Source organism: Hemitrygon akajei, chromosome 7 (genome assembly GCF_048418815.1).
Source record: "Hemitrygon akajei chromosome 7, sHemAka1.3, whole genome shotgun sequence".
NCBI classification, from domain to species: Eukaryota; Metazoa; Chordata; class Chondrichthyes; order Myliobatiformes; family Dasyatidae; genus Hemitrygon; species Hemitrygon akajei.
Genome location: NC_133130.1, coordinates 97005609 through 97027801, shown reverse-complemented (window position 1 = coordinate 97027801; position 22193 = coordinate 97005609). Strand labels below are relative to the sequence as shown.

The window sequence follows — 22193 nt, the reverse complement described above, 5'->3', positions numbered from 1 at the left end:
TTACCCTGATTCTAGAAGTTGTGTCTAGTCTCACCTTCCAGTAGAAACAACTTTCCTGCCTCTATCGTATCTATTCCTTTCATAATCTTAGTTTCTATAAGATCCTCTCTCGTTCTTCTGAAATTCAGCAATTATACTCCCAGGTGACTCCATTTCTTCTCAGGCTAACCTCTTCATCTCCAGAATTGACTCCAGGTGTGACATCACTAGTACCCTGTACAGTTGAGGCATAACCACCCTGCTCTTAAATTCAATTCCTCTAGCAATGGAGGACAACATTCCATTTGCCTTCTTGATAACTTGTTGCACCTGTAAACCAACTTTTTGTGATTCATGCACAAGCGCTCCCAAATCACTCAGCAAAACAGTGTACTGCAATATTTCACTGTTTAAATAATAATCTAGTATTCTATTTTTCCTCCAACATCACTTTTGCTAACATTGAACTCCATCTGCCACAACCTTGATCATTCCCTTAGCCTATCTATATCCCTCAGTAAGCACTCTGCATCCTCCGTGCAGTTTTGCTATTCCTTTCAATTTGGTGCCATCAGCAAACTTCTATATGGTGCACTCAGTGGCCTCTTTATTAGGTACAGAAGTTTATTTTTGTTTTATTTTATTTTGAGAAACAGCATGGAATAGGCTCCTCTGGCCCTTTAAGCCACTTAGCAACACCCGATTTAACTCTAACCTAGTTATGGGACAATTTACAATGATCAATTAACCTACTGACTGGTACGTCAATCGACCTTGGGAGGAAACCGGAGAAAATCCATGCATTTCACGGACTGGGTATATCCTTACAGATGACATCAGAATTAAACTCTGAACTCTGATGACCTGAGCTGTAATAGCATTGCACTAACCGCTGTGCTACTGTGGCACAGTGTACCTAATAAAGTAGCCACAGGAACAGAACTCTAGACTATTACATGTGAAAATCCCAAGAGATCTACAGTTTCTGAGATACTCAAGCCACCCTCTCTGGCACCAACTATCATTCCACAGTTAAAGTCACTTAGATCACATTTCTTCCTGATGTTTGGACTAAACAACTGAGCCTCTTAACCATGTCTTTATGCTTTTATGCACTGTGTTGCTGCCACATGATTGATTATATTTGGATTAATGAGCAGGTGCATCTAATAAAGTGGCCACGGGTATATATTGTGAATAGTTCCAGACCCAGCACCAAACCCCTGTAGCAGTTTACTGATTATAACAATAGAACCATTAAGTTATCTCAATTCTCTGCCTTGTATTGGTTCCCAGTTTATGCTAACCAGCTTCATCCTCATCCCATTGTAGTCTCTTTTGTTTAGGCATAGAACACCGGTGTTAGATCAAACTGTTACACCCTCAATTTGTATGAAAAAGTCCGTCATCCTGTGATCACCCTTTACAAGAGGAAAGAGATTATAAATCCATTTAGTTGTCAGGGATAAAAATTCAAAGAGTTTCATATTCTAAATCCCCAAAATATTATTCCTTACATCATAAATGTAAATGTATTTAATTGGGACATGTCTTATAAACTGCTCAACTGTTTGTTCTTTTCTCATCTGAATAGCAATTAGAAGAAAAAAGTGATAATGAAGAAGACAAAGAATGTTTAAAACAAGCTATAACTGCACTACTTAACTTGCAGAGCAGTATGGAAAGGATTTGTTCAAAAAGCCTTGCAAAGAGAAGGCTGAGGTAAGCAATTTCCATTCATCCCTGAAATTTTTGTGATTGGCCACAAGTGTAAGTTGCCGTTGTTCCCATTTCCTTTTAACTATTCGCAACAATAAACTACTTTAGTGGCGAGCCTGCTTGTTACACAGGAAGTAACGTCAGGTGTAAAAAGCGTGTTTTTGTTCAAAGTATTTTATGTGCTTAAGGCTTTTACAACTGAAGCTAAATTCAAGCAAAATCTGAATTATGAACATAACAACTTTGCTGCACATCAGATGGTAAGCAGTGAAACATTCCAAAAGTATTTGCTTAATAATTGTTTTGCTTGAAGTAATAAGCTACAATATTTTGCTTTTAAAAATTAAGAACATTCCATGAAAATATTCACTAGAAAAAATCTGCTATGGTGCTAACTCACTGTTGCAAAATAGGAAAATGTTTTTTTCCCAGTTGTGTTTTTGCTTGAATAGACAAAACTAAATAGATTTATTCCATAACTATTTATGTTCAAGAATAAGTACCATTTAGTGTAGCAAGTGAGACAATTGGGTAGTTCCAGTCATTAAACAGTGGCAATCTCAACAGAAAGCTTGTTAAAATAGTAATGTGACTCACAGTAGGTGGATTTGCTTTTTTATTTAGGTTGCTTAGTGGAGTACATATTGTAGTGTGGTGCGTCTTGCCAGGAAGAAAGGGAAAGACCAGCAATACTGGCCTTTCTTGTAAAAGTCTGCTTCGTGTTGACAATTGTGACTATTGGCAATGCCCCAAGCAAAGTCTGTGATCTGAATTCTGGACTAAGGATGAAATGTGCTCAAGGGTTGCACAAAAGGGAGTAAATTGTTTTAGAACTGATGAAATATATTATTTTTAGATCGATAAACTGTTAATGTCCAATACACTTGAATATTTTGTGATTTACTTCTGTGCATCTCAATATTAAACTCGATATTATTAAAATAGTAGCTTTTAGTTCAGAAGTGTATCAATGCACAGACAATGAAGGTCACAATACTAAGATGCTGATTTTTGAAAGACCATTATTTTCTCTTCCAGTGAGTCTGCCTGTCGCTTTTATAATCAACAAATGAAAAGCAAACATCTGGCAATTAAGAAAATGAATGAAATCCAAAAAAACATTGATGGCTGGGAAGGCAAGGATATTGGGCAATGCTGTAATGAGTTTATTATGGAAGGCACACTGACACGTGTTGGTGCAAAGCATGAAAGACACATATTCCTATTTGATGGCTTGATGATTTGCTGTAAATCAAATCATGGTCAGCCTAGATTACCTGGTGGAAGTTGTGCTGAATATCGTCTCAAAGAAAAATTTTTCATGCGGAAGGTACAGATTAATGATAAAGACGACACTAATGAGTACAAACATGCCTTTGAAGTTATCTTAAAAGATGAAAATAGCGTAATATTTGCTGCCAAGTCAGCAGAGGAAAAGAATAACTGGATGGCAGCTTTAATTTCTTTACAATATCGGAGTACACTGGAGAGAATGTTGGATGCCACTATGCTACAAGAGGAAAAAGAGGAGCCACTTAGACTCCCAAGTCCTGAAGTGTACAGATTTGCTGAGCCAGACTCTGAGGAGAACATTGTATTTGAGGAGAATGTACAATCTAAATCGGGAATTCCTATTATCAAAGCTGGAACTGTTATAAAACTAATTGAGCGGCTAACTTACCATATGTATGCAGGTAGGTGGAAATTTTTCAGAATAGCCTCTCTGCCATATTGGGGGTGGGGGAGGGGATTCGTTTTGTTCCTACTACTGAAATGGCTTACTCATTGATTTGTAAATATTGAAAGAAACTCACACTTTATTCAGTTATTTATAAATGGCTGTTGCATCAGTTCAACTCCTGTGTTCATCTAAAGTACAAGGAAAATTCTGGATATTGGAAATCTGATATAAAAACAGAAAATGACATAAATGTTGCTTGACTGGCTAAATATTTATGGAAAGGGAAACAGAGTTAATGTTTCAAGTCAATGACCCAGAGGGAAGATGAGATGTGTACTTTCAGCTTACGTTGGCTTTATTTATTTTGATTTCATGGGAACAGTGGTTGAAGGCAGATGTCACTTTCTCCGTCCCACTACAACTCTGACAAGTACCTGGAAGCTAAGGGTCATCCTTATGGACTAAGTGGATGTGTTCTGCAAAGCAGTCACCCAATCTGCATTTAGATTCTTTGTTATCCAATGTAAGCTTGAGATAGAGCATTTTATCTTCCCGCTAGATTTGTGGCTCAACTCTGAGTTCAACAGTTTGAAATAATCAGCCTTTTTAGTAGGTATATCAGAACTGGTCAGTTCAGATGAAAGGGCATCAACCTGTGACATTAATTCAGCTTTTGATTTTCCACAGGTGCTGCCTAATCTGCTGAGCATTCTGTTTTCTTTCAGATTTTTGGCAACTGCAGTGTTTTATTTGAATTTTCTTCTCTAAATCTTCTTTCATCTCCTTTTATTTAAATCTGCAGACAAATCACCTAATTGTCAGAAATATCCCCAAAATCATCATTTGGTGTCTCATTCTTCCCCCATCATAGACATTCACTCCATTCTTTCTTCCCACAAATTAAAACAGTTTGATTTCTAACTTTTCCTAATTTCAGTGGGAGGGTCATCTCCTGAAATGTTTACTCTGCTTCTCTCTTTCCTTTTCTTTCTCTTTTTTATTTTTCTTTCTGTCTGTCTCTCTCCCTCTCCCCCCTCCCCCTCCCTCTTTCTCTTTCTCTGTCTCTCCCTCTCCCTCTCTATACAATGCAGAATAGCCCTCAAGGCCCCTTACGCTGTGCTGCCTAGCAGTCCCTGATTCAGCTCTAGCCTAATCACGGGACAATTTACAATGACCAATTAACCAACCCATCGATGCGTCTTTGGACTATGGGGGGAAACTAGATCACTCATAGGAACATATAAACTTCTTACAGGTAGCAGGGGGAATTGAACCTGGGTCACCTATACTGTAAAGCGTTGTGTTAACCACCAAGCTACCATACCACTCCAATTTATTCTGAGAGTGCTTTTAACTTCAATAAAAAAATTTAATGTTAACTAGACGTAAAGCAATCAGCCTCTTTAATAACACTAAACTGCTATATTGCTGTTTGTGTCCATAGACTGAATAACAAGAATGCATTACAAATAAGGAAGTAGGGATTTAAAAACTCAGAAGGTTTTTTAAAATCTTATTTTTCATTTAAATAATACCAACTGTATAAAATGAATTTTATTTCAGGTTTCTGAATTTAGAAGCATCAAGTATATTTAAGAGGAAGTTAGATATGGCCCTTGTGGCTAAAGGGATCAGGGGGTATGGAGAGAAAGCAGGTAAAGGGTTCTGAGTTGGATGATCAGCCATGATCATACTGAATGGCGGTGCAGGCTCGAAGGGCTGAATGGCCTACTCTTGCACCTATTTTCTATGTTTCTAAGTAATAGCAATGTTATTTCAGTTTGGGTAGATTTGCCCCTCTAGTTCTCACTTTCTTGCATTAAGTCCTGTTTGACAAAACTGTTTCTGCATTGTCCTATGGTTATTTTTATTCCTGTAGTTTGTTTTTCTTGTGCATTTAAATCAGATGACATTGCTGAAACCAGTCATTTCTAATCTTGGAACTATTTTTGATCCTATCTTTTGAGTCAACTTTTCCTTTAGTCATCTGTGTACAGCAAGATAGTTAAGATTTCAGACAGAATATTGCCTTTCCATGATAGGTTTTCTGGAAGAAATAAGAGTGTATTTTTGTAGTCAATGTCTCAGCGTTTGATTTCAAAATCTATATGTACAATTTTGTATGAGACCCAGACAGGGTATTGATATACTACTTGACTTGACTGGATGGAAAACAATTCAACAGTTCGAGTTTTTTGGTTGCCTTACCCCAGTTTCCTTTTAATGTCAGAGTCATAGAGTAGTACAGCATAGAAACCAGCCTTTCCGCCCAACTTGTCATTTCTAACCAAGGTGCCCATTAAGCTGGTTTTATTTGCCTGCATTTCTCTTTAATTGCCTCTTATCCATATACTAATCCAAATATCTTTTAAATGTTATAATTGTATCTGTCTTAACTACTTCCTCTGGCAGCTCATTCTATATACACCCACCTTCTGTGTAACTCAGTCCCTCAAGCCCTATCAGCATCCTCGTAAATCTTCTCTGCACTCTTTCCAATTTAATTGTGTCTTTCCTTTATACAGGTAGTTAAACCGTACACAATTATTGCGTGGTCTCACTAGTTTCTTGTACAATTGTATCATCATATCCTAACTCCCATAGTTAGGATAAAGAGTAGCATGCCAACTGCCACCTTCACCACCCTGTCTACCTGTGATGTTGCTTTCAGGGAGCTATGTACTTGTACTGCTGGGTTCCTCTGTTCCACAACATTCCCCAGAGCTTAACCATTCACTATCTTGATTAACTTACCAAAACTGTATCTCTTCATACTTCCCTGAATTGAAAGCCCAGTTACCATTCTTTAGCCTACTTGCCAAGCTGATCAGGAGCCCTCTGTAATTTTTGAAAACCCTCTTCATTATCTGTAGTATCACCTAGTTTAGTATCATCTACAGATATTCATCATATCTCATATATTCGCAGTCAAATTGTTTACATAAATAGCAATCAACAAATTTCCCAGCGCTGACCCCTAGCATATCAAAGGACACAGGCCTTCAATCCAATAACAACTTTTGCCTTTCTCTGTTTCCTATCATTGAGCCAAGTACAAATATACTTAGCTATCTCTTCCCAAATTCCATGTGATCTAACCTTCCATACTAGCCTGCAATAGACCTTCCTAAATTCATTTGGAAAGCACCTAGTGCCTTACCTTCATCTATCCTCTTTATTCTTTCTTCAAAAAACTTTTATTTGTCAGAGTTTGTATTTTTAAAGGAAAACATAATGCCCTAGATGTACTACTTTAGTCAAATAATTGTTGTTGATAAATTGTGTACTTTTGAATATGAATGAACCATTCTCAGTAAAATACACTTTAAAGTGAAGTTCATTACCTTTGTCTAACAAGTTATTTTATTATAAATCTTTGGAGGATGATTTTTTTCAGCTTTGATTAATTGATGATGCTTGACTTTGCTGTCAGTTGTGAACTTTGCTTGGAAAAATTGTGTTCTACAGTTTTTTGTGTACTCATAATTAATCTTAAAATGGTTAGTGGCACATTGTTTCAAAAGATCAAGTTTTTAAAGTGAAAGTTATTTATTTTCTTAATGCCTGTACTAAGTCTTTTTCTCATCCTTTAATTCAACCTTTCTGGCATCTCCTTGGAGCAAGGGGCCTCGATAGGGTGGAGTTTGTTGGTTGTGTTCAGGAAGGTTTTCTGATTTAATATTTAGATGAGCCAACTAAAGGAGAGGCTGTACTTGATCTGGTATTGAAAAATGAACCAGGACAGGTGTCAGATCTCTCGGTGAGAGAGCATTTTGGAGGTAGTGATCATAACTCTGATCTCCTTTACTATAGCACTGCAGAGGGATAGGAGCAGACAATTTGGGAAAACATTTAATTGAGGTAGGGGGAGATATGATGCTATTAGGCAGGAACTTGGGAACATAAATTGAGAGCAGATATTCTCAGGGAAATGTATGGCAGAGACGTGGCAAATGTTCAGGGTACATTTGCCTAGTGTTCTGTATTGGTATGTTCCATTGAGGCAGGGAAAGGATGGTAGAGTAAAAGAACCATGGTGTGCAAGGGATGTGGAAAATCTAGTTAGGAAGAAAGGGAAAGCTTACAAAAAGTTCAAGAAACTAGATACTGATAGAGCTCTAGAAAAATACAAGGTTGTCAGGAAGGAGCTAGCAGGGCACATGAGAAGGCCTTGGCAAGCAGGATTAAGAAAAACCCCAAGGCATTCTACAAGTATGTGAAGAACAAGAGGTTGAGCCACGTGACAATAGGACCAATCAGGAGAGAGAGTGCAAACATGTGCATGGGGCTGGAGAAAGCAGTGGAGGTACTTAATGAATACTTTGCTTCAGTATTTCAGGGCAAACTACCTTGTGGGGATGACTTACAGTGGACTGAAATGCTTGAGCATATAAACATTAAGAAAGAGGATGTGCTGGAGCTTTTGAAAATCGTTAAATTAGATAAGTCAGCAGCACTTGGTGAGACATACCCCAGGCTACTGTGGGAAGTGAGGGAGCAGATTGCTGAGCTTCTGGCGATGATTTTTGCATCATCTATAGGGACAGGAGAAGTACTGAAGGATTGGAGGGTTTCAAATGTTGTTCCCTTGTTCAAGAAAGGGAGTAGTGATAACCCAGAAAATTATAGACCAGTGTGTCTTTCTTTAGTGGTGGGATAGTTGTTGAACATCCTGAGAGGCAGGATTTATGAGCATTTGGAGAGGCATAATCTGATTAGGGATAGTCAGCATGGCTTTGTCAGGGGCAGGTCGTGCCTTACAAGGCTGATTGAATTCTTTGAGGATGTAACAAAGCACATTGATGAAGGTAGAGCAGTGGATGTAATGTATATGGATTTCATTAAGTCAGAAAAATATTCAATGTTACGAAGTTACACAGTGCATTAATTTATATTGGTGGTAGAAAGGAGCTTCCTGTTCAATCCTCCCCCACCCCACCCCAATGTGTTGTGTGTAAAAGACTTTTCTACCATTTGTGAAAGTTAATGTAAATTCAGCACCTCTGGTTTCTTTTTTGAAAATGTAATTATTTTGCTGCTTTTATTTAAGTTTTTAAATAGAACGAGCAAATATGACAGCGTTTCCCAAAGTTTTGAGACTGTTGACAGATGCCCAGCTTGTATTTCACTGAAGTGTGTTCTATTTATAACATGTTGGTGTTTAAGTGCACTCTTGTGTGCGTCAACAGTGTGTCCGTTTCCTTTCTTGTGGAACCTAAGGATGATTGTTTTCAAAGAAGCTTATTGTTCATTCTTGACTCAGAACAGTTTGTAGTAGAGCTTGGTAATTAGGGCATTTGGCATTTTATTATGTATTAAATTTCCCAATAAAGCTTTGAAACCACTAATAAATGTTTAAAGATATAACTTACTCAGCTAATTGACCCAAATCTAAATTATACTAAATGTGATCAAGTAAATGCAAGCCCTTCATGTAAAATCATTTATATAATTTCCTGGTTGTTGAATCCAGAATAAGCAGTTGTATAACCAAACCTTTCTGTTTGAGGTGGGGGAGGGATGGTTTGAAGGTGTTCTCCCCTTCTAATTTAAGGATTCCATGAGGAAAGTGAGCTATATTTAATAGCTACATATATTCCAAACCTCAGTAATTTACATGATGTGAGAAATAAATATTCAAATATAAGGAGATTTAAAGCATTATTTTGCTGAAAATCTTTTTATAAAACTATTTCCACATTCGTCTTCCACAGTAGTATGAGATTTTTTTGGGTTTTGCTTGTCCCATACATCAAGTCTGTCAATTCATTTATTTATTAATTATGACATTAGATTCTATCCCATCTTCTACATTGCTCTTTTTAAGATCATCTTATCAGAGGAACTGGAAAGTATACCCACCTGCAGTTCCTCTGATCCTAAGCTATTGATCATATAACATTCCTTGCAGGTTAGTTGTTAAAATGTCAGGCAACCATATCTATCAGTAAAAAGTCATTTATACTTGAAATTCATTGGCATTGTATTCAACAGGAAAAGTGGGGGGAAATGCAATGGAGACGGTGAGTGCATGTTATTTAATCTGTTGCTAAAGCAGGTAATTATTCAAAGATAATTTCAAACCATCACAAATCATTTTATTAGATGAGCAAATTTTTAAAAAAAAATATCAAAGCTAATGCCATTGTCTTTGGTCCTCATTACAAAATCAGTTTCTTTCCATCCATTTCTGTCCCAGAAAATGATCTGAGGGGCATTTGATAAGTTACCCCATGCAAGGCTCATTGAGAAAGTAAGGAGGCATAGGATCCAAGGAGACCTTGCTTTGTGGATCCAGAATTGACTTGCCCACAGAAGGCAAAGGATGGTTGTAGATGGTTCGTGTTTTGCATGGAGGTCTGTGACCAGTGGTATTATGAACCCCTCCTCTTTGTGATTTTTATAAATCACCTGGATGAAGAAATAGAAGGATGGGTTAGCAAGTTTGCTGATGAAACAAAGGTTGGGGGTGTTGTGAATAGTCTGGAGGGTTGTCAGAGGTTACTGCGGGACCAGATAAGTGTGAGGTGGTTTATTTTGGTAGGTTAAGTTTGAAGACAGAATATAGTATTAATAGTAAGACTTTGGCAGTGTGGAGGATTGGAGAGATCTTGAAGTCAGTCTCCATAGGGCACTCAAAGCAGCCACGCAGGTTGAGAGGCTACGGTGTGTTGGTATTCATCAGCTGTGGGATTGAGTTCAAGAGCTGTGAGGTAATGTTACAGCTATATAAGATCCTGCCCTGACCCCACTTGGAGTACTGTGTTCAGTTCTGGTCAAATCACTACAGGAAGGATGTGGATACTATAGAAAGAGTGCAGAGGAGATTTACAAGGATATTGTCTGGATTGCAGAGCGGGCCTGATGAGAATAGGTTGAGTGAACTTGATCTTTTCTCCTTGGAGTGACAGTGGATGAGCGATGACCTGATAGAGGTGTATAAGATGATCAGAGACATTGATCGTGTGGATAGTCAGAGGCATTTTCCCAGGGCTGAAATGGCTATCACAAGGAGACATAGTTTTAAGGTGCTTGGAAGTAGGTACAGAGGGAATGTTAGGGGTATGGTTTTCATACAGAGTGGTGGGTGTGTGGAATGCACTGCTGTTGACAGAGATGGAGACTCATATAGGTACATGGAACAGGGTAATTCTAAGCAGCTTCTAGAGTAGAAATTGATCAACACAACATTGTGGGCTATAGGACCTGTAATATGCTGTAAATTTCTATGTTCTTTACCTTAATTCTTATTGCTTTTAATATCAATACCTTCCTTTCTCTTCAAAACCCTCTGCACATCTAAATATCCTCAACCTATATTCATGGTTGCACCCTTGGCCATGACCTTTATTCTAATTCTAACTAAGATAGGGTAATTTTGAAATTTTCCTTGTTTTTGTGCACCACAAGAGAAAACATCTTAATCACAGCATATTCACAGTCCCATATGTCTAGATTCTGGCCCACAATATATTGTGACACTTTTACAGGTAGCAGGCCACTGAATCACACAGTACCAGAGGATACTTTACTGCTTTTATTCCAGTTCAAACTCTCCCATCTCATTGTTCCCCTTAGTTTAACCCTCTTCTCCAATCCCTTAATTTCTAGGAGTCCTCGTTTGAACATCCTTAGGGATTGGGAAGAACTACTTTAACCATCCCTTACCAGATTTATTTGGATCACAGTGAATGTTATTTAATCCGCTGCTAAAACACTTAATTATTTAAAGGTTTAATGTGATATTTAATTTTAGGCTCTCTTCACCATCACAAATTTTCAAGATAAACATTGATTAAATGCAAAACCCTTTGAAATTCTCTAAATATCTCCGTAAAGATATTAATCATGTTTCTTCCAGATCACCAGCTCTGCACTGGGCTTTGCTAGTGCTGAGAGATTGAATGGTGCTGGTGTTCAGAAGAACTTGGGTATTCTTATACCAAATCACTAAAAGTTAATTCAGCAATCATTTACAAAGGCAAAGCGCACTTGGTTTATATTACAAGAGAATTTAAATACAAGAGGAAAGATTGGAACAAGATAAGGTCCCTATTGAGACTGCACCTACAATATTAAATACTGTTGTGGTCCCCTGTCTGGGGAATTATATATCTGCAGCAGAAGACGTAGTAAAAGGTCTTCATATTGACTCCTGAGATGATGCTTTTCTGATAAATAGAAAGATCACAAAATTCTTAGAAAACTGATGGCGATGAACACCACCTCTGAATCTATAGTGATCTTTTTAAATGTCTCAGCCTGAAACATCAACTGTTTATTCATTTCCATAAATGCTGCCTGACCTGCTGAGATCCTCCAGCAATTTTTGTGTTGTCTTTTCAAATTTTCTTTCCCTATACCCTCCCTGCTTTGTTGTATGCCTGCTATAAATAAAAATTCAATTATGTCAATGCTTCAAAGGCACAACTGTGTAACCATTCGTCTCACAAGCATTTGTACAACTATTGATCTGCTGAGTAAAACACTTGTCCCTCATTTGAAATATTGGTCCCGATTAAACTAGTGTCTTATTTTGGTGGTTCCTGGTAGAATTCTCATCAGTCTGCCTTCTTGTATATAAAGCCTGAAACTTGAATGGATATGACAGGCCATCAGTGACCTTGATCTTGGGTAGAAACTTGAAGTTGAGGGCAACTGCTTCCTTTACAATGCTATGAATTATGAAGTGGCTGTGGAGCTTTATATGGGTTACAGTTGATGTCATTGGATTGAATTTTTTGATATTTGCACATGGCTTCTTTAAACTCCCATCACAGTTCAACTCACTCAGTGCCTACCTGGGTGTTCCATTTCCATTTATGACAATTAGGGGCAGGGAATTCCATGAATCAGTAAGAATGTTACAGTAAGAATCAGTAAGAAATTTTATTGAAACATGTAGCCTTGAAACATGATCTATTCTGGAACTGTGTTGCTGTATTGAGCTTAGTGTTTGTTTGGGAATCTGACTTTGAAATATGTTGTTGCTGTATTGGGTCTGCAGCAGGATGTGCAGAGAAACACAAACACACCAGTTTGATTTCTGGGCGGTGGGGCTTGTCATATGATGAATTGAATTGAATTTGGATTGAAATGAATTGACTATTTCTTACATCCTTTACATATATGAGGAGTAAAAATCTTTTGTTACGTCTCTGTCTGAATGTGCAATGTGCAAATTATTGTAATTTGCAATAAGTAGTATGTACAATAAGATATACAACAGAACAGTCAATATAGCTATGAAATACAATTGTGTCAATGTGAATTAATCAGTCTGATGACCTGGTGGACGAAACTGTCCTGGAGCCCGTTGGTCCTGGCTTTAATGCTGTGGTACCGTTTCCTGGTTGGTAGCAGCTGGAACAGTTTGTGGTTCGGATGGCTCAGGTCCCCAATGATCCTTCCGGCCCTTTTTACACACCTGTCTCTGTAGATATCTTGAATAGTGGGAAGTTCACATCCACAGATGCGCTGGGCTGTCTACACCACTCTCTGCAGAGTCCTGCAATTGAGTAAAGTACAGTTCCCATACTAGGCAGTGATACAGCTAGTTAGGATGCTCTCAATTGTGCCCCTGTAGCAAGTCCTTAGGATTTGGGGACTCATACCAAACTTTTTCATCCATCTGAGGTGAAAGAGGCACCTCATACCAAGATGATGTGTATATGGAGGAACTTAAAGCTGTTTACCTTCTCAACCACAGATCCATTGATGTCAATAGGGATGAGTCTGTCTCTGTTCCTCCTGTAGTCCACAATCAGCTCCTTTGATTTGCGATGTTGAGGGAGTGCTTGTTTTCTTGACACCACTGCGTCAGCATTATGACTTCTTCTCTGTAGATTGCCTCGTTATTATTTGAGATCAGGCCAATCAATGTAGTATCATCTGCAAATTTAATTAGCAGATTGGAGGTTTGGGTGGCAAGCCTGGAAGGAATTACGGTGTTGAATGCTAAACTGTTGTCCAAGAACAGCATTCTCACATAAGCATCCCTCTTCTCCAGATCTGTTACGGTGGTGTGGAGAGCTGTGGCTACTGCGTCATCTGTCGATCAGTTATGTTAGTGGGGGAATTGCAGGGGGTCCAGTGTGGGTGGTAACTTGCTGCAGGTGTAGTCCTTGACCAGCCTCTAAAGAACTTGCTTATTATTGAGGTGAGTGTAACAGGATGCCAGTTGTTCAAACATGTTACCTTAGTCTTTTTAGATACAGGGGCAGTGGTGGATATTTTGAAGTAGGAGGGCACTCTACACTGGGAGAGGGAGATATTAAAAATGTCTGCAAACACACCAACCAGTTGTGGTGTGCACATTCTGAGTACCTGCCCTGGGATGCCATTCCCAAAGTTTCTCAGGTACCTCCTGCTAACAATAAAGCATGACCACTCCCATCTGGTCTATGTAATCTATTCTCAGTATTAAGTAAATGTATGCAAGGTGTCATTGACAGTGTTATCAGGACATAGGCCAAAGAGCTGAATTCCAGAAGTGAGAGAACAATTTGCCCCTGGCATCAAAGCAACATTTGATCAGCAATCAAGAAACTCCGATAACTTAAGTCAGTTGCATTAAGTGGAAAGCTCTCCCAGTGGAAGGGTTCATTCCACACATGAAGATGATGGCTGTGGTTGGGGGGCAATCATTATCACAGTAGATGTCTGCTGGACAACTTCAGGGCAGTGTCCTTGACTAACCACCTTTAGTTACTTTATGTTCAATTCCATTTCCAGCTTCATGGAAAATGAAGCAGCAGCTAGCATTCAGCCATGGATCGATAAATGACATAAATAAATATCACAAGATTGCCTGACAGTAAATATCTCGAACAACAGAGTGAGTTCACTTACCCTTGACATTTGGTGGCATATCCAGCAACATCCTGGTGGGGTCACGACTAACCCAAATCTTGACTGGACCAGTTACCATAAAAATGGGTATGAGAGTGCATCAGAGATTGGATCCTCTGGAGAGTGACTCACCTTTTACCTTTCCAAAATACTTCAGTCATCTATCAAAATACCTGTAAGATGGAGGCACACCCTGAAGCATTGCCCACTCTTGGTCCAACTAAAAGTGCAATTGTTTTTTTTTTTTTTACAATTGCAAGACATTGTTGGTTATCAAGAATGTCAAGTACTGCAGATCTACTCCATCAGTAAGTTGCTTAATAGCGGGGGAGCTAGGGGAGCCAGACTTGGTGTGAACTGTGTGGCTGCCTGCTACAGAAAGGAGTTGTAGTCAATGTGCAAAGGCAGTGTGGAGTCTAACAGCGAATGGCTGCCTTGGAAGTTTTGCTTGCGATCACAAGACCCTGTTAGCCATTGGTAATCAATGTTGCCTGTAATTTTGTTTTACAGCTGCGCACACCAACCATTGCTCTGAGCAGAAAATTTTTACATGGTCTAAAAACTGTGTGGCACTTCACTAAAACATTTATAAAAGAAAATTCCAGCTGCACAGCAGCAAAGGCTATGAGCGTGGTAGCATTTCAGTTACTGCACGGCCGTACACCCGTGCAGCTTAGAAGGAACAGTATTGTTAATGTAGAATACTGCAAGACCAGTTCACTGACTTATTAGCATGATCAATGGCAATAAAGTTGTATATTGAAGCAAATTCCTTGTATGTGCATAGGTACTTGGCGATTAAAGTCTGATTCTGATTCTGATATGCCCTCTGTTGTAGTGCAGACCAGGCCACATGCCATAGTGCTGTTCTCCAGTGTGTTCATTTGGTGGAAAACAGGTTGATTTGCATTTGTCTACGCACTGCTGTGGGCTTATTCTGGCCAACAACATCTGTGCACATCAATTTATAGGACACAACACTTATGGACTTGGGCTATATTATACCTTTTGTGTGACTATGTTTACTGCTATCTTATATGTGCCCTGCACTGTGTATGACTGTTGTTTCTGTGTTGTTTTTACCTTGGACCCAGTGGAATGCTGTTTTGTTTGGCTGTATTCATGTACAGTTGAATGACAATTCAACTTAAGCTTGAACTTGAACTAGGTGGCTACAGTGAAGAGTTTGATGTAATACCTTCTACTTACCAAAATGTATTCAACCTCAGCATACATAGGAAATGAACACCCTCTTGACAAAGTAAGCTGTTTGATTGGTAGCCTAACAACCACCCTAAACATTTGTTCCCTCCAGTACCTTTTACAAAATGCACTGTAGTTTCTTGCCTCGACCACTTCAAATGGCACCTACCAACCCATGACTTCTGTCATCAAGAAGGATGAGGATGAGAGCTTATTTAAGTAAACTACTTAAGAACTTTTTAAAAGCTATTATTAATGCTTTTTGAGAGGGTGATTTTAGATGCATATCATATTTTTACTGAGTTAAGTATTGTATGTAATTAGTTTTGCTACAATAAGTGTATGGGACATTGGAAAAAATGTTGAATTTCCCCATGGGGATGAATAAAGTATCTATCTATCTATCTATCTAAGGCACATGTGTAGTTCACCATCTGTGTGCACACCTCCAAGTTGCATACCATTACTGATATTTCATCTATATTATGTCTAAATCCTGAACTTGCTTCTCCAATCACTTTCTAGGATTACCTTCACTAGAAGGACCACAGCAGTTCAAAAAGATGGTTTACCACTACTGACTCAACAGCAATAATGGGATAGGTGACTGGGTCATCTAGATCCTGGGGGAAAAAGGATGAACAAAACTATTTCTGCTGTTGCTGTAGCACAAAGCAGCTCTAATTAGTGACATGAATAATCATGTCAAAGTTAATCTCTCTTGTTTCTTCCTTTTAACCTTTCTGCATCATTCCATCTTCCTGCAGCACTCTGCCATCATCATCCAGCATGGTGGGCATCATTCTTCCATTTTTTTCCTATTTAGACAGCTTCTTTTACATGTCCGCATGTTAATCTAGAGTTCCATGATGGCCTTTGGTCCCATCCAATTTCTTTTCTTCATTCTATTCTTAACAACATTGCCAAGAGGCACTTTACACTGATAACTTTTCTCAGCACTACCTTCCACTTTCTCTAATTTCTCAGATTGTTTATTCAGTATCATTATTGTTAACAGAAATTTCTTTCAGTTCAACGTTAGACAAAACTGCCCATCACTAACTTCATTCTGTAGCCACAACACCATTCTCTCAAATAAAACATACATTTTGCAACCATTGTCATATTTCAGTTCCTAAGTTGAGTTTCTAACCTTTTATCCATGCAAAGTCTAAGAATGCCTATTCTTGCCTTCAACTACATCAAGCTTTTGTTTTTGCTACATTAAAGGAGGTTTGTAAATGGAGAGTGTTAAAAGAAAACTTTATCCTGTGTCCAGAGATTCTCCAAACTCCCTAAATGTCAAGAAAAACAAAGCTAAAAGAACACATTGACTGTGACATCACAGCTAAATGAAAGTCCTGGTGGGCTTCTTAGAGTGTTATGTGACATAATTATGTCTAAATTTTTGTAAGGTCGTACATATCATCTACTTGGGAAGCTGTTAAAAAAGTAAGCATATTGATAATCAGGGTGAAGACTTGATTCAGTGCAGCCTACTCAAGTTCAACTTTCTTTCAACTTTGTCAACAGATTCTTCCACACTAAAGTTGGTAGTACCTGCTAAAATGCTGCAATCTGAATTCCAAACTACCAAATTGAATCTGCCAAAATTTAAGGAATAGGGCTAAGTATCGCTTTCTTAAAGAAGATACTCTTTAGAACAGCTCTTCACAACCAAGATAAACTTCTAGCTCAATCAATGAATTTTATTCTCTGAAAGCACAAGATATTTAGAAGATTATAACAATAAGCAAGGACTTACCAATCTTTAAACATTTGATGTGATTACTGGTTAATAGGGTCTCTGGTCTGTAGTTTGAGAACTCAAAAATCAGTCACACTGGGGCTAAGGCAACACACAAAATGCTGGAGCAATTCAACAGGCTAGGCAGCATCACTGGAAGAGTATAAACAGTCAACACTTTGGGCCAAAATCCTTCTTTGGGACAAGAGTAGAATTAGGCCATTCAGCCCATCGAGTCTGCTCTGCCATTCCATCATGGCTGATTCCAGATCCCACTCAACCCCATACACCTGCCTTCTTCTCATCATATCCTCTGATGCCCTGTCCAATAAACTTCTGTCTTAAAAATACCCATGTAATTGGCCTCCGCTGCAGTCTCTGGCAGAGTATTCTACAGATTCTCTACTCTGGCCAAAATATTCCTCCTTACCTCTGTTCTAAAAGATCGCCCCTCAATTTTGAGGCTGTGCCCTCTAGTTCTAGATACCCCCACCATAGGAAACAACCTCTCCACATCCACCCTATCTAGACCTTTCAACATTTGGTAGGTTTCAATGAGATTCCCCACCACCCCCCGCATTCTTCTAAATTCCAGTGAGTACAGGTCCAAAGCTGCCAAATGCTCCCCAAATGCATTATCATACATTTCTCTTTCTTTGCTTTTTCAACATTTTTATCGATATGATATAAATTGCATGAATACAAATGCAAAATTCATAGGAATACAAGTAATATGAATTACATTACATTTAAATCACAGTAATGTGATCACAGTATTCCATATGCCAAATTAATCATGTAGAAAAAGAATTGAATTATGAAATGAAATAAAATAATTGTATTTTATTGCAAAAAAAATCTACCCCCACTACCAACATGAACTGGTTGGTGAAAAAAGAGAAAAAATACCTTACCGTATAATATAATAATAATGACTCAGATCCATACTTTAATAACAGTTCAAAGATTATGAAAATAACTCAGAAACATTAGAAAATCATGTTTAGAATCAGAAATCGAACAACGAATCTTCTCTAGATCAAGGCACAACATAACTTCAGATAGCCATTGAACATGAGGCAGGGCAGGGCAGCTTCCTTCCACTTGAGCAAGATCTCTCTCCTGGCTATAAGAGACATAAAGGCCAAAACCCACAAATTGTATGGCTTCAGTTTTGTAATACTATCCTCAACAATACCAAACATGGCAGTCAATGGATTGGGCTTAAAACTAACATTGAAAAGTACAGAAAAGGTTTGAAATACATCTTTCCAAAATTTTTCAGGGCTCGGACATGTTCAAAACATATGAATTAGTGTGGTCACTCCATTAGTACATCTATCACAGTAGGGGGAAATATCTGCGTGGAAATGAGAGAACTTGTCTTTAGACATATGAACTGTATGTACCACTTCGAATTGTGATAAAGAATGACGAGCACATAATGATGAAGAATTAATCAATTTTAAAATAATCTTCCAGCTCTCTTCAGATATAATAATCTGTAAATCCTTTTCCCAGTTTCCTTTAATTTTATCTGAAGAGGCCTTTTTCAGTCCCAGCAGCAGACCATAAATGTAAGATATTGAACTGTTGTCAAAGGGTTTCAGATTAAAAATTGTATCTATTCTTATCTGGACTTGTGGGAAAAGTATGTAATTGGGATCTTTAAAAATCTCTAATCTGTAAGTATCGAAAAAAGTGAGTATTGGAAAGGTTAAATTTCGTTGAAAGTTGCACAAAAGAAGAGAAGTTCCCTCCATCAAACAAATCCTGGAATTGTTTAATACCCAATCTATCCTATTCTTTAAAAGATAGGTCAATTAAAGATGGTTTAAAAAAAAATTAGAAAAGATGGGACTCGAGAGAGAGAGAGAGAGAATCTCAATAAACCAAAATGTTTTCTAAACTGTAACCAAATTCTCATAGTATGTTTGACCACCACTTTGTTAGTTTATTTAAAGGTAAAGGAAGCGAGGATCCAAGTAAAGAAATAATGGAAAATTTCTTAACAGAGTTGACTTCCAAAGAAACCCATGTAGGGCAATTCTCATGGCTAATGTAATATATCCAGAATCTAATATTTTGTATATTAACTGCCCAATAATATAACCTAAAATTGGGTAAGGCAAACCAAAATTCTGTTTGGTTTGTTGAAGGTGAGCTTTATTTATTCGAGGTTTTTTATTCTTCCATATATAGGAAGAAAGAATTGAATCCAAAGAGTCAAAGTTAAGGAATTTTCCTTAAATAAATCTTTATAATTCTTAGTAATTGTTACTCCTAAATAGGTAAATTGTTTTCTTAAAATTTTAAAAAGGTTAATATCAGTTGGTATTAAATTATTTAAAGGAAACAGTTCACTCTTATGTAAATTTAATTTATAGCCTGAGAACTGACTAAATTTAGTCAGTAAACGGAACACAAATGGTAAAGAGGTTGTAACATTAGATATAAAAAGCAATGTCATCGGCATAGAGCGACACTTTATGAATAGTACCTCTCCTTAAAATACCAGTAATCGCTTTAGACTCTCGAAAAGCAATTGCTAAGGGTTCTAACGCCAAATCAAAAAGCAGGGGGCTCAAAGGAACTTGTCTAGTTCCACATTGGAGTTTAAAGGGTTTAGAATTCTGAAGATTAGTAAGAACCCAAGCAGAGGGATTTAAAGTAATTTAATCCAATGAATAAAATAAGGTCCAAAATTAAATTTTTCTAAGGATGTAAAAAGATAATTCCATTCAACTCTGTCAAAGGCCTTCTCCACATCCAAAGATTTCACACATTCCGATATTTCCTTAGATAAAGATTGCATAACATTTAACAAATGCCGTATATTAAAATGGAAATTTTGATTTTAAATAAGTCCTGTCTGATCATCCAAAACTATAGAAGATATAATATTTTCAAGTCTGCGAGCCAACACTTTAGATAAAATTTTAGTATCAAAATTGAGTAAAGAGATAGGTCTATATGAAGAGCATTCAGTAGGATTCTTATTCTTTTTGAAAATAAGCGGAAAAATACTGCGGTAATCTTCCTACCTTGAAGGAATCTGTAAGGGTAGAACATAAGTGTGGTATAAGCAAGGAGGAAAAGCCTTATAAAACTCTCCAGAGAATCCATCGGGTCCTGGGGATTTCCCAGAATGCAATTCTTGAATAGCCTGAGCAATTTCATCCTGGGAAATGGGTTGATCCAATTGCCTACGATCGCCTATCGAAAGATTAGGAATATTTAATTGATCTAAAAAAATTATTCATTGCAATATTATCATTAACAAACTATATGTTTTGGAATAAAATTCCCTAAAAGTGTCATTAATTTCAAAGTGGTCAGTTGTCATATCCCCATTAATTTTATGTATTTCTTTAATTTGCGGCTTGGCTATAAATGGCTTCAATTGATTAGCCAGTAGCTTACCAGTTTTATCTCCGTGAATATAAAATTGACTTATATCTTTTAAAAGCTGGCTTTCAATTGGATACGTTAAAAGGAGATCATATTTAGTTTTGGTTTCAATACGTCTCATATGTTTCAGGATCAGGTACCAAAGCATATTTGCGATCCAGTTGTTTTAACTGATTAGCTAGTTCATTTCTCTCTTTGTTGCTTTTTTAATGATGTTTGCAGTATAAGAAATAATTTGACCCCAGATATATGCTTTAAAAGTATCCCATATAATAAGACTAGACGTCTCTTCTAATGTATGTTCTTCAAAAAGAAAGAGTAATTTGATTCTTCATAAATTTTTAAAAGTCCTCATTGGATAGCAGAGTTAAATTGCCAAAATCTATTCATAGGAATAGGACCAGGAAGATTTAGAGATAAAAGTACAGGAGAGTGGTCAAAAATAGCAATCTCTTTATATTCGATGGATCGAATCAATGGAATCATTCGACTGTCTGTTTAAAAAAAAATCAATCCTGCTATAAGAATGATGAACATGAGAGAAATACTCCCTGTCCGTCAGATGAAGAAAACACCTGACATCAACGATACCACATGTAGTTAAAAAGGATTGGATAAACAAAGCTGATTTATTAAGTGTGGCTGGTTTGACAGAAGAGCGATCTAATACTGGATCTAACCAGCAATTAAAATCTCCTCCCATTACAAGAGAGCAAGTACACAAATCTGGCAAAGACAAAAATAGACGTTCAAAAAATCCTGGATCGTCTACGTTGGGGGCATGTACATTAGCAAAAACTATCAATTTACTGTCTAAAATCCCTGATACAGTAACAAATTAGGATCCAAAACAACTTTATGCTGAACAAAGGAAACTGTATTATCTATTAAAAAAACTCCACACGATTTGCATTAAACAAAGAATGAAATTGCATACCCTTCCACCGAGTAAAAAAACGTAACCTATCACAGCCGCATATGTGTGTTTCTTGTAAGAAAATAATAGGTGCTTTTAATATTTTAATATAAGCAAACACTTTGTTCCATTTAATGGGGTGATTCAGCCCTTTCACATTCAAACTAAGTAAGTTAATATTTTGAACCATTTTAAATACAAATCATCATGTAATTAAAAGATCTGGCCATAAGTTAGTAAAACTAGAAAACAAATTGTAAGGTTAGGTAGTCAAACAGGCAATCATATAATCAATCAATAATATATTAACTTTTGTGTGGATGCAGTTGTCCCTGTTAGAACTGTTCGCTGTTATCCCAATAATAAGCCCTGGATCACTAGTCACATCAAAGGCCTCCTAAACCAGAAGAAGAGGGCCTTTAAAGATGGTGATCGGTTGGAGCTTAAAAGAGTTCAGAAGGAACTCAGAGTACAGATAAGGGGGGCAAAGGAGCAGTATAGGAGGAAGCTAGAACAAAAGCTGCAGAAAAAAAGCATGAAGGAGGTGTGGGATGGGATGAAGATCATCACCGGATGCGGTGCAAAGCGGAGGGCGAACATAAGTGGAGATGTGGGGAAAGCGAACCAGCTGAACAACTTCTTCAACAGGTTCGACAGCTCAATCTCATCCTCACCGCAGAAATCCA

At 37.6% G+C, this 22193-nt stretch overlaps 1 protein-coding gene across 2 annotated transcripts in view; it reads left to right on the top strand.

Annotated features, from left to right (window-relative positions):
• Positions 1–22193, top strand: part of LOC140730717 (son of sevenless homolog 1) — a 224410-nt gene that overhangs the window by 131743 nt on the left and 70474 nt on the right. For both annotated transcript variants that reach the window (XM_073051524.1, XM_073051523.1), the window contains exons 9-10: positions 1574–1701; positions 2737–3392. In XM_073051524.1, the coding sequence (XP_072907625.1) occupies positions 1574–1701; positions 2737–3392 (784 nt within the window). The remainder of the gene's footprint in view (positions 1–1573; positions 1702–2736; positions 3393–22193) is intronic.